The 19256-nt window shown below is 33.8% G+C and overlaps 1 protein-coding gene across 4 annotated transcripts in view; it reads left to right on the forward strand.

The window, feature by feature from the left end:
* Positions 1-18087, forward strand: part of TAF2 (TATA-box binding protein associated factor 2) — an 88406-nt gene extending 70319 nt beyond the window's left edge. The window contains exons 23-27 of one of the 4 annotated variants that reach the window (XM_069081009.1): positions 5365-5594; positions 8964-9119; positions 9574-9679; positions 11065-11187; positions 16531-18087. In XM_069081009.1, coding sequence (XP_068937110.1) covers positions 5365-5594; positions 8964-9119; positions 9574-9679; positions 11065-11187; positions 16531-16796 — 881 coding nt within the window. In that variant the 3' untranslated portion in view covers positions 16797-18087. The remainder of the gene's footprint in view (positions 1-5364; positions 5595-8963; positions 9120-9573; positions 9680-11064; positions 11188-16530) is intronic. The other 3 variants (XM_069081010.1, XM_069081012.1, XM_069081013.1) reach the window with 3 other exon arrangements.
* The last annotated feature ends 1169 nt before the right edge of the window (positions 18088-19256 follow it).

Below are 19256 nucleotides of genomic sequence, written 5' to 3' on the forward strand. Positions count from 1 at the left end.
AAAGAAAGAGAAAAATAGTGAGAGAAGGGTCCCACCAAAACATTCCCATGAGTAGTATCCAGCACTAAACATATGCTCCAAATGCCATAGTATCCAAATTAATAAATGAAAAGTTAACTGAATTACAGGAAGACATAATGCAATAGTGGCAAGAGATTTCATTGTCCCTTTGTCGTGGCTAAATCTTAACAGAAAGGTAAAGGAAAATACAGAATTGAGCAAATTGCTAGAGAAGCTAGATATTAAAAGTTTACAGTGTCTTATAAACAAGGCTGCTAAAAAATACACCTATTCTCAGTACTTTTTTTTAACAAAAAATTGACCATATATAAGGACACAAAAATAACAAAAATAAATGGGAAAAGGCAGAAATAACAACATACACTGTCTACATAGCATAACTCAATAAAAATAGTAATCAGTTCACAGAGTACAAACAAAAGAGAGGCTCAAATGAATGTTTAACAATAAAATCCTAACCTAATTAGTGGGTCAGAGACTCAGTCATAGAAACAACTGATAACTATGAAAATGAGAATGATGAAACAACATACTAACATTTCTGGGAAGGAGTTAACACAATTATTAAGGTAAAAATGTTCCTCAAACTATAAATTAACAAAATAGAGAAGGAAAGGATTAATGTATTGAATGTACATTTTAAGAAGTAGAAAGCCAACAGAAATCTAAAATAAGCACAAAAGAAGTGAAAATAGGTAAATTGGGGGAAAAAATAGAAATCATTAAAATGAATTCTTAGAAAGGAATAATTGGTAGGCCTCAACCTCTTTAAGAGAGAAGAGTAGAAAATCAAAGTAACATGATAGTAAACAAACAAGGCAAAATCATATCAAAATCAGACAAAACAGAAAGAATGATCACAGCCTACTCTGCACATTTATGTACTAACAAAACTGAAAACAAAAGAAATAGAGGAATACCTTCAAAAATATACAATGCTCAGGCAAATAGAAGAACAAATAATCTTAAGTAATCCAATTTCAGAAAACAGAAAGAGAACTAGCTGTAAACTACCCAAGTTGGGAAGAGGGAGCTCCTGGTTCTGTTCAGTTCATAAGAGAATTCTACCAAACTCTTAAAGAATAATTAATACTTGTACTGCTCAAATTCTCAAAAAATTGAGAAAACATCCTACCACCTTCCATTTATTAGACAAATATAATCCTAATGCCTAAGGCAGGTAAGGATAAATCACAAAAGAAAAGCACTATAGATCAATATCATTAATGCTTACTAATTCAAAAATTCTAAATAAAATCCCATCACAGACTACAGTGATTTATCCAAGAGATCACGACCAACTTGGTTTTATACCAGGGATGTATATATAGCAAATATAGTTCAATATTAGGAAAACAGTATAATATTAAAGACAAAATTTCAAAGACCATGTGATTATCTCAATAGATGCAGAAAAGGCCTTTGACAAAGAAAAGCAATTATTTATGTGAAAAACTACAAAATACAGGTATTCAGGAACCTTTTTTAATATTATAAAAAATATCTAAATATCTAAAACTAATAGTAAGCATAGTCCACAGTGGGAATATACTAGAACCTTTCCTAACAAATGTAGGAGTAAAGCAAGGATGTCTACTCTCCCTTTTATTAATAATAATAGTAACTAGTGTTTATTTACTACTTGAATGTTTGCAGAATACTTTGAGAATATGATCTTATTTTATTATTTAACATAGTTATACAAATTCTAATAATAGCAGTAAGACAGGAGACAGAAATAAAAGGCCTAAAGAGCCATAGAGGAAATAAAACAATGCTTATTTGCTCTTTATGTAATTATTTACTTAAAAAATCCTAGGGAATCAACAGCTATTAATTGAGAAAGTTAATAGCTTCAGTAAAGTGGTAACCTACAATATAAACCCTCAAAAATCAAGGGCATTTCTATATAATAATGATAATCCAAGAGACAGTACTAGAAAGAAAATTCCATTCCAAATAACTACAAATGATGAAATATTCGGGTATCATTTTATCATATTACACAAAATACTTATATAGATTCAATTACATAGCATTCCTTAAAGAAATAAAGAACAACTTAAATAGCTGGAGGAACATTTAGTGATCATGGCTGACCATGCCAATATAATAAAAATGTCATTGCTACCAAAGTTATTTACATTTTCGTGCTATACCAATCAAATTATCAAAAGGATACTTGCAGAGCTTGATGAAATACTAACAGAATTAATTTGGAAATAGCAGAAATCTAAAATATCAGGGGAAGTAATAAAAAGAGGTAAATTATGAAAATCATTTGGTTTTTAAAGATGTAGATCAGTGGAACTAGATAAAGAAGAATCAGAAATAATAGAACTCAGTAACTGTGTTTGATGAACCAGAAGACATAGATAGATTACTTAGAAAAGAACCCCATATTTAATTAGAAACTGCTGAGAAAACTGGAAAGCAGTCAGGCAGAAATTAGTCCGGGATTAACACTTTATGCCACATTCTTCAGTCATTTCTAAATGGATTCCCAACCTTAATGGTAAAGGTCATACCACAAAAATATTTAAAGACAGGTAGATAATACACTTCTCACAGCTATAGGTAGGTAGGTGTATTTTTAAACAAGTGAGGGATAAAGGCAATTATAAAAAAAGATAAATTTGTTTATATATAATATGTATTATATATTTTATATAATAATTTATATAATGTATACACCTTTTATAAAAAGATAACTTTAATTGCATGAATCTAGAAAACTTCTACCTACATAGTATCTAGGATCAGAAAGAAAGCAGTATTTGTATTGGTAAAAAAACTTTGCATCAAATTTCTCTGAAGAGGGTCTAATATCCAAGATATTTAAACAATATACATATTTATGTATATGTACATACATTATATATAATCCAAAGCTATTTCCTCAGTAGATTAAGTGGTGAAAGGATATGAAGAACAGTTATCAAAAGAATTACACATTTTTAGTATCCATATGAATGTTCCAAATCACCAGTAATAAGAGAAATTAAAGTAAAAACAATCCTGTTTAATATCACAACCTGCAAATTGGCAAAGATAAGAAAAAAATGAGAATAGTATTGAAGGGAATGTTGAAAGAGAGGTTCCCATTGTTGATGGGGCTGTGAATCCGTACATCCATTTTGGAAAACAATAAAGTGATTAAAATGTTCATAACTTTTGACCCAGAGATTCCATTACTGGGTTTACTGATAATAACAAATCCCCCATGCACACCAAAATATTTCTAGAAGCAGTCTATGATATCAAAGAGTTCAAAACAATAGGTATCAACTGGGGAATGGCTAAATAAATTGTGGTGCATGAATGTAATGGAATATTACTGTAATTGTAAGAAGCTATATGAACATAGAGAAGCAAGGAAAGATCTCCATGAGCTGATTAACAGAGAAGTAAGTTGAACCAAGAAAACAATATAATACATAATGACTACAACAACATAAATAGAACAATCAAAACACAAAAAAGTAAATGCTCTAAAGTTAGAACAAGCATGGTTGAGAAGATTTCTTTATGCTACCTGTTTGTAGAGGTAGGTGCTCCACAGATATGGCATGGTGTACATATTTTCAATATATTGCCTGTTTTGCTGATTTGTTTTTCTCTTTTTCTTCTAAAAATATTTGTTCTATGAGATGATTTTTTGGGAGGTAGAACTATGTTGGGTGAAATTTTGATGATTAAAAATGAAAAATATCAATAAAATTTATTTGAAAAAGAAAATGTAGGACATATTTAGTGGACAGAGACCACTTTGAATAGCCCAATTGAACTAGAGTATAGAGTGAATGAGACTTAAAAAAGTAGGGCATGCCAGATTGGCATTCTTTTATAATCATAGAATCTCACAGAAAAGGATCTCAGAGCTTATGTAGTCTATAAAGACTTAAATAGGAATCCACTTGGTAAACTTCCTGACGTGATCAGTTATCTAGCTTCTCATAGACCTTAAGTGACGTTGGGAACTTGTTATGATAATCCATTCCACTTTTGCATAGCTCTAGTAGTTAGAGTAGATTGAAGGGGGGAGGGAAGTGTCAGAAATTATGACTTTTGTCAAGTATTTGACAAGCATATCCCTCCACTGTTTATTTACCATTTATCCTGTATTGCTTTGTATTTATTTGTTTGCATGTTGTCTTTATTAGATTATAATCTCCTTGAGGGCAAGAACTGTCTTTTGACTCTTTTTTTGGTATCTCTAGTGCTTAGCACTGTACCTAGCATATAGTCGATGTTTAATAAATGTTTATTGATCTATTTAAATATTTGGAGAGCTGTCATGTGGAAGAGAGATTAGGTACATTATATGTAGTTCCAGTTCTAATGCCAATGTAAGTAAGTGCTCTTTCTGTTCTGCCACATTTCCTCTGTCAGGCCAAATTTTGTTAATTTTGAAGCCCATTTTGCTCTCCTTGTCAAGATTACTGCCAGGTCCTCAAATTCATGGAAATTTTTAACTAAACTAATTTCTTTCAGACATTTTAATGTTATTTCTGTATAATTATGTCTCAGTGCTATCAGAATGAGGATACTTTATTTGAATATTTTGCAGAGAGCTTTAGCAGAAAACACCCTCATGTTGGGGTTGAACATGAGGATGAACTCATGTTGCTTTTCTTTTAACATTGGGCCTCACACTTAACACAACTTTTATGGGTCTCAGTTTCATCATTGGCAAAATGAGGGGGGCAGACTTAAAAAAATCACAAATCCCTTCTAGCTCGAAATCTGATCCCATGACTATCACGTGGAAGAAGGATTATACTTACTCTATTTGGACCCAGAAGATAAAGGTCAAAGAATTTTCTGAGGCAGATCTAGACTCAGTACAAAGACACATTTCTTAACAGTTAGAACTGTCTAGAAGTGGAATTGGGTTGCCTCGAGAAATATTGGGTTTTTCTTCGTTATAAGCGGGTTTTCTGTTATATGGAGTCTGAGTCTTTGTAAACTGTTTTCATTGGATAGAGAAAACTTTTCTCAAAAGTTTTCAAAACAAATATTTCCTTTATGCTGAGCATAACATAAGGCATGCCACTAATATAGAAACTACTCTCCTACTTTGTCTAGGTATTATTTTCTTGTACCTCTTTAAACAATGCAATTTAGGCAAGTTATTTGATCTTTCATACTATGTATCTATCTGCCAAAGAATATTCAGAGGTTGAACAATTCCATTCATGTGTAATGAACATAAGAGCAGGATTACTTATTGATTTGCTTATGTCCTAGAAATGTGGAGTAGTTATATTAATATGGACACCAGATTTAAAATAAAAAAATTTCATAGTTAAATGTTATGTATTAATTTTTCTCCTGCACTAGGTACATCACATGATTGGAGACTAAGATGTGGCGCTGTAGATCTTTACTTCACTCTCTTTGGCCTCAGCAGACCTTCTTGTTTGCCATTACCAGAGCTTGGATTGGTTCTTAATTTGAAAGAGAAAAAGGCTGTGCTGAATCCTACCATCATCCCTGAGGCAGTAGCAGGCAGCCAAGAGCCAGTGAGCAATCTGAGCAGTCATACACAGTTGATTGGATTTCAGAATGCTGTAAGAACCACTTTTATTATTTAAAAAAGTTGAATTAATTATGTTAATTATAGCAAAAAAATGTATCCCTGAAAGTATAATTGCTGGTAATAAAATTTTGTTTTACCATCTGAAAACCATAGGAAAGAAGTTTTAGGGGAAGTATACTGACCATTGCACAATTAGCCAAATATACTATTATACTATTTATGCAAATATTTTGTTATATACTACTTTGTACTCCCTTTCAGGACCATTGCATTTGGTTATGGAACTTGTATATTAGGGTAGGTGGGAGAGAATTTGACTGAATGTTACCTTATTACAAATTTCACTTCTAACCAGGTTGCACACTTATTGAAGAGACTTTAAAAATTTGATATCTCTCATGATATTTGGGACACCTGATTTTGCTGTTGTATCTTTATAAATGCTTATTGGATGAATGAATGGTTAACTGAATGAGTAATTCTCAGAGCTCCAAACAGATTTGTATCATAACCAACTGATGTTTGGTATTTATATTCACAATTTTTATTACCTTGACATAGTCCTCTAATTTTTAACTTAGATTTTAAATAGATATGAATGCAAGAGCATATAGGAGGATGAATACAAAAGATTCACCCAGTTCTGTAAGAATAGTATCAGGAAAGGCGGTTTGGTGACACAGTGAACAGAGCATCAGCCCTGGAGTCAGGAGAACCTGAGTTCAAATCCGGCCTTGGACACTTAATACTTACTAACCGTGTGACATTGGGCAAGTCACTTAACTCCAATTCCCATGCCTTCTCTCCTCCAAAAAGCAAAAAAATAAATAAAAAGAATAGTTTCAGGAATGCTAAAGTGTAGGATGAACTGACACTGAGGGAAATAAAAAGGCTTTTTAAAAAATAGCTATAGTAAGGGGAAAGAAACGGATCAAAGGAAGGACAGGCCTGCTGCTCAGGATTTAGGTAACAAGACAAAGATGAAGACAAGACAGCATGCTTATCAGATTTGCAGTTGGCAGAAGGCCAGTAGGGACAATATCAATACTGGGTGATAAGATTAGAAAAGATTCCGAAGGTAGAATATTGAACCATATCTGAGATGAAATTTATTAAGGATAAATGTAAAATCTTACTCTGGGTTTAAAAAAATGTACCTCATACATATAAAACTCAGAGACATATAGCAATTAATCTTTTTTTTTCCTTTTTGGAGGGGGGAAAGCAGGGCAGTTTGGGTTAAGTGTTAAGTGTTTGAGGCTGGATTTGAACTCAGGTCCTCCTGACTCCAGGGCCAGTGCTGTATTCACTGCACCACCTAGCCACCCTTATAGCAATCAATCTTAAAAGGAACCTACAATTTTAGTGTCCTACAAACTTTATATGACTGGGTAGTGTGATATGACAGCCAAGAAAACTAATACATTCTTAGGCTACAGAGAGAAACAACAGGTCCAGGACTAGGGGAATGAAAGTCCCACTGTACTCTGCTTTACTCAGACTACATCTGGAGTATTGTTGTCGGTTCTTTGCACCACAATTTAGGGAGGATATTGTTGAGCTGGAAAGTGTTCAGAGGCAGGCGGCTAGGGTGATGAAGGCCCTTGAGTCTCCATGTTTAATGAGGAGCATTTGAAGAAATCAGAGGTATCTAGTCTGGAGAAGAAAACACTTAGTGGAGAGATAATCTATGTAGAGATATTTGAAGGATTGTCACAGTGTTTGGCACATAGTAAGTGCTTAATAAATTCTCTTTAAACCACGAGAAAAGGATTATTAGACTTCATCTTGGCCCTTGATTAAGTCACTAAAAGTAGAATTTGTGCAAAAAGCAAATTTGAGCTTCCTGTAAAGGAAAATGTTTTGCCATTAGAGCTCTCTCAAAGTGGAATGGGCTATGTTGAGATGAAGGACACTTCAAGCAAAAACTGAATAAGACTTGTAGTATATGTTCTAAAGGGTATTTTTGTTAAGTTATACTTTGAATAGATGGCCTCTGAGATCACTTACTGGGAGATTCTGTGATTCCATTTACACACTTATTAGCATTTGTAAAGAATTGCTTATGGAACATACAACTTTAAGGTAACTATGTCATTATAATATGGGGACATTTTTAAAAAGTTGTCTTACTGCCTTTTTGTTTTTCCCTTTAACATGCTTCCTGTAAAAAAAACGAAAAAGGAAAAAAAGTTAATTGAACTGACACATTGACAATGTCTGATGACATATCTGTAGTTCCTCACTTTTTTTTACTGAGATCAAGAGTGTATTGTATCATCAGTTTTCTAGATAAACGTAATTTTTTTGCTGCATTTTTAGTACTTTTAAAAAATGTTATTGTCATTTTACGTATTGGTTTCATTCTCTGTCTATATCAATTCATATGTCTTCCCATGTTTATCTGAATTCCTCATATTCATTGATTATTTTGGCCCAATAACATTATATTGTATACATATATAGCATAGTATATTCAACCATTCCCCTATTGAAGACCACATATTGGGTTTCGATTTTTTTTTTTTTGCTCTCAAAAATGCTTCTTTGCCTATTTGGTGTATGTGGAATCTTTCTTTCTGTGTTTAGCCTCCTTGACAGGGGGAAAGGTGGTCATTCATCCAGCAGTGGGATTACTTAGTCAAAGGACAGGAACATTTCACAGATATTTTCTTCTATAATCCCAAATTAATTTGTGGGAGAATCTAGAAATTTTACAAACCAGAATTTTCTGAATGATAATCCAAAAATCTTAAGCTCCACAGACTTCATTTACCCCAAAATGCAGACTAAGTAACTTTTCTGACTGCTATTTCTAATAATATCTCTAAAACTTTAAAACACATTAAAATTGATATCTTAATTTTTTTTCTGTTATAAAGGTTGATTTTAACTTCACATATCTACATAGATTTTTTTTAGCTAAATTTTTACTTCTGAAATGTATACAGAGCATAAAATTTCAAGAAAAAATTCTTTTGGATAAGATATTTATTAATGATATCTCATACCCCCTCCATATGTTTTTAAAATGTATGGACTTCATAATAATTTCATCAGTTTATAGTCTGATTAACACCAGTCCATATTTACTAATTTATCTCTTATTATTCATATTTCTCCCTTTTGCACGTCCCATAACTCTCAGCTACTAAGTAAAAAACACACTCTTATGGATTCATGCACTGAAAAATCATTGATATGCAGATCTCTCCCCAAATATTAAAAATCAAAAAGATTTAGCAGATAAGTTCCTTTTAAGCCCACTCCCTAGTAATTTTTAGATACTGGGCTGCTCTAATTTGCATGGTAGCTTTAGCCATTATGTTAATTTTAGGTATACTATGGGCTGTTTGTCTTCAAAAAAAAAATCTAATTTTGACCTTGAATGGTGCCTCAGGAAGAAGATCACCTTGCCAAGGAAGCATCAGCTAATTTATCAGCTCATCAGCAGGGAGTGAAGAGGAAATCTGACACACCACTGGGGTCCCCACTAGAACCTGGTCAAATATTGGAGAAGAATGACGATAACAGTAAAGTGAAACTCAAAATCAGAGTAAGGAACATAGGTTAAAACTAAACTAAGAAATTGAGGCTATTCACCTTCTTGGAAAATCTTTTCACATAATTATAATGTTCTTTTTCTTCCAAGCTGTCTGGGACAAATCACATTGTCAAAGATCAAGCAGGTGATACTTGGGCAATCTAGTCAGCTCTTTAATTTAAATTATCACGTAGCTGTCTTATTTGTGAAATTCTATTATAGATCTCACTGCTTCTCACAATAGAAGAACAGATTAGTTACTTGTAAATTTTCATTCAGATTTCCTTTTTCTCCCCACTCATAATATACCTAATCCTTTCTCATCCTAATGCTTTCCTGAGGTAAGAAGACTGTCTTTATGGTTATTTGGGGGCATGCCCTGTGTTCCCTTTCCTAGGAATTGAAGAGATTATGTTAAAGTGATTCGTTGTTTTTCCCCTTCCTTTATTCTGTTGGTATATTGCAGTTCTCAAATTCTCAAGAGGAGGAGGAGGTTGACATGGATACTGTTCATGATAGTCAAGCTTTTATTTATCATCATTTGAACATGTTGGAAAGGCCGTCAACTCCAGGTACAATGAGTTAGCACCATGCAGAGGGATGGTATATGTTTTTTAAAATTTTAAGGCATAACAAGTTTAAAAGTGAGCAATGAAAATTATTAGATCTTCTTATGGTATTCATAGATTTTTAAAAATAAGATTGTTTTGTTCTGGACTTTTTATTTCATTTGAGTAGGGAACCCTTTGAATAGAAACTCCTCTTTATAACCTTATTGTCTCAGAGATCTGCCTTGGCACTTAGAAGTTAAGTGACTTGCTTGTGGTTGCACAGTAAGTATGTTTGGTGAAGGGGAGTGGGGTTGGAGGGCTGCCTTCTTCGGTGCCAGCAACTACTGCTGGCTAACTGCCATCAAACAGGCAGGGAATCACAGGAGCCCTATAGCATGCCCCTTCCAGCCCAGTCCTCATAACCTAGGCATCATCTTGTGGGGTGTGGGGGCCAGCTCTTCCCACCAGCTGAAATATGAAAGAAATATCTATAATAAAAGAAATATGCTTCCATCTGAACTCAGAGTTCATCTGTTCTGGAGGTGGATAGTATTTTAATCGTGAGTCCTTTGGAATTGTCTTGGATAATTGTTATGCTGAGAAGAGCTAAGTTATTCACAGTTGATCATCATACAATATTGCTATTACTGTGTACTGGTTCTGCTCACTTTACTTTGTATTAGTTCATATACATCTTCCCAGTCTTCTAATCATTTCTTACAGCACAATTGTATTCTGTCACAGTCATATGCCACAACTTGTTCAGCCATTTCCTAATTTATGGACATTCCTTCAGTTTCCAGTTCTTTGTCATCACAAAAAGAGCTGCTATAAATGATTTTGTACAAATAGGTTCTTTTCATTTTTATTTATTTTTAAAATTTAGCATAAATTTTAATGTCTATATTTTTTTACTTTGTTTTTCTTGCTTTTTTTCCCAGCATGGTTAATGGGTATTGTATTTCTTACCTTCTTGACAGATTGGGGACAAGGTAGAGGGAGGGAGAGAATTTGGGAATGAAAATAAACATTTTAAATAAATTTTAAAAAGAAAACAATCTTTGTTTCTTGAGAGTTTTTACCTTCTGTTTATTCTTTATTTGGACTATAAACCTCTCTTTGTAATTGTCAGGGGAGTAGAATAAATACCACAACTTAAAAGAGTCACCCATCCCCCTCTTTTGTTTTTTTAGCAAAAGTCTCTCAAAATAAAGAAATTAAATACTTCTTATGAACATTCTCCTTGCATGAGCTCACCAGATAAAAATCAATAACTTAATGTGTTTTTAACTAATATACTGCTTGAACTACAGCATCACAAAATGAAATCAGTGTGTTAATTGCTATCTTAAAAATAAGTCAATCCATGGTTGGGTTTTTTGTTGTTTGTTTGGCCTTTTTTTTAGGTCTTTCAAAATTGAGGCCAGTTAGCTCCCGCTCTGCTTTGATGCCTCAACATTCACCAGGCTGTGATGTCACAGCTTCTGCAAAACCTCAGTGGGGTGTGGATATGTCTCGCAAAGGAATAGGTAAGATTCACTTTCTTACTCACAAATATAATAGCTTATGTTTATTGAGCATTTTAAGGTGTACTGTTCGTTTACATGCATTATCTCATTAGAACAATAAATCACCTAAATCTATACCTTTGAACTTTGCAGTATTATTAAATGCAAAAAAAAAAAAAAGAATATTAAAAACTTGAGTATTTTACCTTTTCTGAAGATTCATCTATATATGTTTTTCTAACTCGAAGATGTCTGGGATGATGTAATAGTGCTGCATGCCAACTAAAATGGTCAGACTTTCCCTTTTAGCCCTTTGAGGAATATAAACTGGAGTGAATTCTATTGTTATTCATCACCATTTGAGGATTGTTTGTTCCTTAAAAAGCACACAGTCATTACATAATAATAAGGCCAAAGGCTGCACATATTAAAATTAAAAACATTTCCTTTTTTATTATTGATTTTATTTTGTGATATTGTAGTTCAAGCAGTATATTAGGTTTAGAGCACAGAAATTATTGATTTTATGTAGTGAGCTTACACAAGAGAGAATGCTAATCAGAAGCATTTCTTACTTTCTTTTTTTTTTAGAGATTTTTGCTATAAAAAAGCGGGAGGGGGGAATGGTGACTGTTTTAAGATGTGCTTATTCTACTCCCCTGTTGATTACAAAGAGAGGATTATAGTTCAAATACAGAATAAACAGAAACTAATGAACTCTCAAAGAACAAAGATTGTTTTCTTTTTTAAAAATTTATTTAAAATTTTTATTTTCAGTTCCAAATTCCCTCCTTCCCACTATTCTCTTCCCCATCCATCAAGAAGTCAAGAAACACAATACCCATTAGCTGTATTGCAAGAAAAAAATGGAAAAAAAATTTTAAAAACCATATTTCCATCTGTACTCAGATCAGTTCTGGAAGTGGATAGCACTTTTCATTATGAGTCCTCGGGAATTGTCATGGATCATTGTATTGATCAGAGGAGCTAAATCTTTCACAGTTGATTTATCGTTACAACATTGCTGTTACTATGTACAATGTTCTCTTGGTTCTGTTCACTTTATTTTGCATCAGATCATATAAATCTTGCCAGATTTATCTGAAACTATCTTGCTTATCATTTCTTCTAGCACAGTAGTATTCTATCACAATCATATATCACAATTTGTTCAGCCATTTTTGGATATTCTCTTAGTGTTCAATTTTTTTTGTCATCACAAAAACAGCTGCTGTAAATATTTTAGTCCACATATGTCCATTTTTTTCTGGTAGTGATCTTGCTGGGTCAAAGGGGATGCACAGTTTTATAACTCTTTGCACCTAGTTCCAAATTAATCTCCAGAATAGTTGGACTAGTTCACAACTCCACCAACAGTGCATTATTGTCCCAGTTTTTTCATATCTCCTCCAGCATTTGTCATTTTCCTTTTCTGTTATGTTAGCCAGTCTCATGGGTGTGAGGTGGTGTCTCAAGAGTTATTTTAATTTTCATTTCTCTAATCAGTAGTGATTTAGAGCATTTTTTCACAGGACTACTGATAGCTTTGATTTTTTTTTTCTTTTGAAAACTGCCTCTTCATATCATTTGACCATTTAGACTTCTTTCTAGTTATGTAGTGAATTGGGATATTTACCTGTGTCACGCAATAAGGATTTCACTTCTCTCTATAATTACATCCATTATTTTATTATGGAGCCTTTTGCAGTAACACCATGTTATTTTAAAAGATCACATAAAATTACAAATTGAAATAGAAGGCCTTGGCTCAGCAATAACCATTTAAGTAAGATGCCTCTTTATATATGAATATTGGTCCCTAGATAGCCAGAGAGAATGAAGCACAGAAACATGACAGAGTAGTTTGTCTCAGGAGCTGATGCATGGAGTTCTCTGTACACTTAGTTCATATTAGTTTAGAGGTGGGGCGGCAAGGTGGCACAATGAATAGAACACTTGCCCTGGAGTCAGGAGGACCTGAGTTTGAATCCAGCCTCAGACACTGAAGACTTACTAGCTTTGTGACCTTGGGCAAATCACTTAACCTCAATTGCCCTGCCTTCCCCCTCCAAAAAAAAAAAGACAGTTTAGAGGTACTAGAGATTTAATCATCCTAATCATTGTAAAAAGTGTAAGGCCACTGAGTGCTGAATTGAATTTTTCAAGTGGATACAAGCATTGTTTGGAACAGAATATTCACCATTACACTCATCTATCCGTTTGGCATAATCTTCTGCTTTGGATGTGTGGGTTTTAACATTTAGCTTTTCTGTAGTCAAACTAGCTAGACAAGTGTTTAGAATTAGATGATGCTAGAAAACTAACTGCAGGAGAAAACCAGAGATTCTTAGAGCATAAAGCTAACCAACGAGGAAGCAAGAAGATCTGTAATATGTGTTAAGGTGACTTAAGTAATGAGAAGGGAGCTCAAAAGAGGGTTTTGATAGTTATTTCTGAACCTTTGTAACTAAACTCCTGCTCAAACCAGTTAAACTTCTTATATGACAAGGCAGCACAATAGAGTGCTAATCTTGGAGTCAGGAAGTCCTGAATTCAAACTCTTCCTTGAATACTTAACAGACTTTGACCCTGAAAACATTGCCTAACCTCTCAGCCTCAGTTTCCTAATTGATAAAATGAGAGTTGGGTTTGATAGCCTCTAACGTCTCCTACCACAATTAAATCTATGATCCTAGAACTCTTAGTAATTATGCCAGTTTTCCCATATTTTAGATGAAAAACCAAAGGTATTCTTAATGCTAAATTATTTTAAATTTTGGACCAAATTTGTACATATGCATGCATGCACGCACACATACATACACATGGATGCATGTGTATACATGCATCCATGTGTATGTGTATGTGCATGTGTGTGTATGTATGTATGTATAGCCAAAAATAGAAGTACAAGTTAAAGTACTACTTAAGATTCTTCTCTTCTGAAGTTTTTATGAAATCTTAAAAGAATATAACCAAAATGTGCTTCATTACCCAAATGAAGTCAGCTTCTCAGTTTGTATTTTCATTATCTCAGATAATAACCGATAGAAAATTTATGCAACTAAAATATATTTAAAAAAAAAACTTGGGGTGCCCATCAATTGGGGAATGGCTAAACAAGTTGTGGTATATGAATGTAATGGAATACTGTTGTGCTATAAGAAATGAGGAGCAGATGGGCTTCATCATAACCTGGAGAGATGTATATAGACTGATGCTGAGTGAGAGGAGTAGAAGCAGGAGAATGTTGTACACAATTACAGACACGTATGTGTGATGATTGACTCTTATAGACTGGGCTCCTCTCAGCAATGCAAGGCTATGAAAACTCCAAAAGACTCATGATGGAAAGGACTGTCCACATCCTGAGAAAGAATTATGGAGTCTGGATGCAGATTGAAGAAAACTACTTGCTCTTTTGTTTTGTTCCTTCTTTCTTGTTCATTACATTGGCTATAATCCTTCTTTACAACTTGACTAATGTTTAACATGAAGGTATTTGTAGAACCTATATTGGATTGCATGTTGCCATAGCAGGGGAGCTGGAAGGAGAGGGAGAGGAAGAAAATTTGGAAATCAAAAACTTATGGAACTGAATGTTGTAAACTAACTAAAAGTAAATAAATAAATATATATATTTTTTAAAAACTAGAAAAAAAATCTTCATATAATTAATGTTTTAGAGCCAAAAAAATAGTGGTGTTCAAATGACATTAAATTTGGGGGAAAAAATTCACCTGACATCCCATGTATAGAACTGTATGGAATTAATTTTCTATTAAGAAAGTCACCTTGCTTTTAAGTTACTTTGACTTTTATATTAAATGTGTTCAATTACTTAATTCCAGTAGTCCATGTTTAAAAATGAATTTTCTGGGGTGGCTAGGTTGCGCAGTGAATAGAGTGCCCGCCCTGGAGTCAGGAGGACCTGAATTCAAATGTGGCCTCAGACACTTAACACTTACTAGTCGTGTGACCTTGGGCAAGTCACTTAACCCCAATTGCCCTACCTTGCCCCCTCCAAAAAGCAAAAAAAAAAAAAGAATTTTTTGTTTGATAGATTCTATGTAATGCTCAGTGATTAAGACTGGAATCCCTTAGTAAGTAGTAAGGATGAAATCCAGTTATGTACATCATTCAAGTTACCACAAAGATTTCATTTTATACCTTTTTTATGATCATCAATATCTACAATTTTAGCTCAGCTGTTCATCTTTCCCAAGCAGTAATTTGAACATAAGTTCTGTTCAGTATCACCATACCAAAAAAATTATTATATGCCCCAGTCTTAAAAGCCTAATCTTAAATAGCTACTAAGTAAGATGCCCTATATGCTTAATTTAGATGTGTCTTGATTTGGGAGGCAATCAAGGGTAAGTTGATCTAGTAATACTTTAATAGATCCATGATCTTATCAGTGTTCAAGGACTTCCTCTAGTGCAGATAATATCATCCATGCCTTCTTGTCCTGTGCAGTTCTTTTCTGTCTTTCTGATCATAATCCAGAGATGATCTACCTATTATGGCAGGAGCCTTCTTTATTCTTTTATTCTTTAGCCATGTTAGTGGCTCTCTTTTTTTCCCATATATCTTTGATCATATATTTTTGCTCCTTCTGGTGTGCAAGTCAGCATTAATAACATGCTGAATTACACCCACTGTGCATCTTTTGTTAGGGCCCCTTTCCCCAGACAAACAACTTCTGTCACATTAGTGGTGGTCACCTCCATTTTGGAGGTTACTACCAATATGCTTGCTGGGTTTTTTAGAATATGATCTGATTTTCCCCTATGAATCACCGTAATGAGTAAAATACTTTCACTTTAATCAGTGCTAAAGCCTGTCTTAAGAAAGAGAAAGATTTCTCAGTTTCAAACTGAGGTTTCATTGCTAGCAACTAGGAATCATTGATGCTCTATTTTATGCATAGTTATTTCTCCAAGTGGTGTTGGTGGAATGCTACCACATCAGTCCCAAAGTACCTAGGAAGAAATACTGTCTCTTCTACATGGTTGTATACACATAGACATCTATAGATCATTATTATATGGTACTTTTAAGATAATTTACATATGGTAACCATATTTTGTTGAACCCTGATTTCTCATGATGCTTATGTAAAACATTTGTGGTGTTAAATTTGTAGCTTCCTGATCACAGTGCTCAAAACGGCCTGTTAATCATTATATTCTTGGTAGTAGCATCTCTTATTAAGAAAAGAACTTCTTAAGTTTCATAATATGACTGTGTTGGAATGATAAGTTTTCTGGAACCAATTTGTTCCTGTAAGCAGCCTTTCACTTTTAGTGAATGTCATTTCCCTTATTAATCATGAATTCCATTTGCACCTTTGCCTTGTAGGTAAAGAACAGTCTTCTTTGGAAATGGGTGTGCTGTCGGTACCAACCACACCACTCTCAGTGTTCACTAAGGAACCAAGCTCATCCAAACACAGTGACCACCATCACCACCATCACCATGAACATAAGAAAAAGAAGAAAAAGCACAAACATAAGCATAAACATAAGCATAAGCATGACAGCAAAGACAAAGAAAAGGAACCTTTCACTTTTTCTAATAGTCCAGCCAGCGGTCGGTCCGTTCGTTCGCCATCTCTGTCTGATTGAAGACGGTGACAGGGAGGACTTGTCTGGAGCATGTAGGATATTGTCCTCTGAAGAACAGTCCCAAAAGGAGTGGCGCCTCACCTGAAATTTCAGAATCAAATTCTAAGTATTTGATTTACATTACTTTTAGTTATGTAATTGAATTATTATTAAGAAAAGGTATTTTCTGGTTCCAAGTAAACAATTTCATTCCCTTTCTCCTTTAAAAAAATTTAAACTCTCTCTTTGTAAGGGCCCCCATGTGCATAGGCTACCCCCCTACATATCGTGCTTTTCATGTGTACTGTCAGAGTCAATTATGTTTTATAGCTTTTGATGGATCTTGTGAAGCAAAGTTATGTTTTAAACAGAAGCCACTGCTAGATCTGTGGTGAAACCACTGTTTCCAGTACAGTATTGTATAACCGCATTTGGACTTACTGAGAAGACAAAGGCTTTCCCTATAGCTGTTTTTTCCATTGCAGTGTCTTTGTGTTAACATCTGAAATTGAGCATCAGAATTTATGAAAGAGAATAAACAATATTTTATTTCTCCCTTAAAAACCAAATTCTTAGGATGCAGATTTTTATTATGAATTACCTACATTTTAAAATTTGCAATTATGTTGTAATTTTATGAGAAATTACCTAATACATGATAAGTCCCTAAATCAAAGATTTTATAATTATAATAAAGTTTGCCCCTTTTTTGGTGAGGTAGATTTTTCTTCATTAAATATAATTATATATGTACATATATATGTATATGTATAAAATATTCTTTGCTAAGTATCAGCAGTCTTGAAATAGATAAGTACCCAACACATGCTCTTGATATATATTTCAAATTGTCTGTGCTTTTTCTATAGTGCAAAATTATCCCTGAGTTAATAGTGGTTTGGAACTTTTAAAAGGTAAATTCACCTATTAACAGTGTCATCCACAATTTGGCACTTACATGAGCACACACCACAGGTACACTCTGTTGTGATATTTCCATTTTAAAAATACATATGAAACATTTTGGTGATATAATTTAATCTTTATATTGTTATGGGTTTGCCTTTATTTTCATTAACTACTTGACTACTGTCCTTTTTTTACACTTCCTTTACCTTTTAGTTCAAAGAGCAGTGTTTTTATTTTTTAACATCTTCTCCTTCTGATAGAGAGATGAAAAACAAAAACAATTTAAAAATGCTTCTTCACAGTAAAGATATTTCAAAGGGGACCCAAAAATACACTTTTTACAATAGAACTTTTAGTTCCGTTTTGTTGTGTTTGAAAAATGTAATAAATGCTTTTTTATGAACTTTGTGCAGTGAATCTTTTTTAAAAATACTGAAGCTACTAAAAGAATAAAAAAAAATTAGCTTACTGGGATGTTGGGGTTAAAGGGCAGAGTGGTTCTAGTATATAGAATTTTAGAAACCTTTACAATGAAAAATGTGACTTCAAAGATCATTTTAGCCAATAAACTACCTGAATCATAAATCCATCTCTGACATCCTCATTAGGTAAATCAAAGTTAGGAAACTTGAAAATTCCCAGTATCAGGGAATGCACTGCCTTCCAGGGCAATCTGTTGCATTTTGGGACATCATTTGTTGTTTGGAAGTTATTTTATTGGATGCAGACATGTGCCTTGAAACTACCACCCGTTTGAATTTAGTCCTCATTTCTGGGGTGAAGCAGAGCAATTCCAGTTCTTCTAGCCAGTCAAATATTTGAAGACCAGAAATTAACTGCTACTGAATCTTATATATACGTTTAAATTTTATTTATTTTTAGTTTTCAATATTCACTTCTGTAAGTTTTAAATTGTCTTCCCCCCCCCCCAAGATGGCATGCAATCTGATACAAGCTTTACACATACATTCCTGTTAAACACATTTTCACATTAGTCATGTTGCATAGAAGAATTAATAACAAATGGGAGAAACCATGAGAAAGAAAAAACAAAACAAAAAAGAAGATAGGGCAGCTAGCTGTTGTGGTGAATAGAACATCTGCCCTGGAGTCAGGAGAACGCGAGTTCAAATGCAGCCTCAGACACTAAATGCTAGCCATGTGACCTTGGGCAAGTCACTTAACCTCAATTGCCCTGCCCTTCCCCTTTCAAAAAGCAAAAAAAAAAAAAAAAAACCCAAAACCCAAGATAAGTTGCATCACTGCATTCAGACTCCATAGCTTTTCTTTGGATGTGGATGGTATTTTCTGTCATGAGGCCTTTGGAATTGTTTTAGGTCCTTGCTTTGCTGAGCAGAAGGCCTAAGTCTATCAAAATCAGTCATATTATACTGTAGCTGTTACTGTGTATAATGTTCTCCTTGTTCTGCTCACTTCACTCCACATCAGTTCATGTAAGTCCAGGTTTTTCTGAAGTCCACCTGTTCATCATTTCTTATAGCACAATAGTATTTCATTACATTCATATACCACAGCTTTTTTAGCCATTTCCCAAATGATGGGCATCCCCTC

The sequence above is a fragment of the Petaurus breviceps genome, unplaced genomic scaffold (assembly GCF_028583685.1).
Source record: "Petaurus breviceps papuanus isolate PSGF00001 unplaced genomic scaffold, PetGlider_PUasm1.0 98, whole genome shotgun sequence".
Classification (NCBI taxonomy): domain Eukaryota; kingdom Metazoa; phylum Chordata; class Mammalia; order Diprotodontia; family Petauridae; genus Petaurus; species Petaurus breviceps.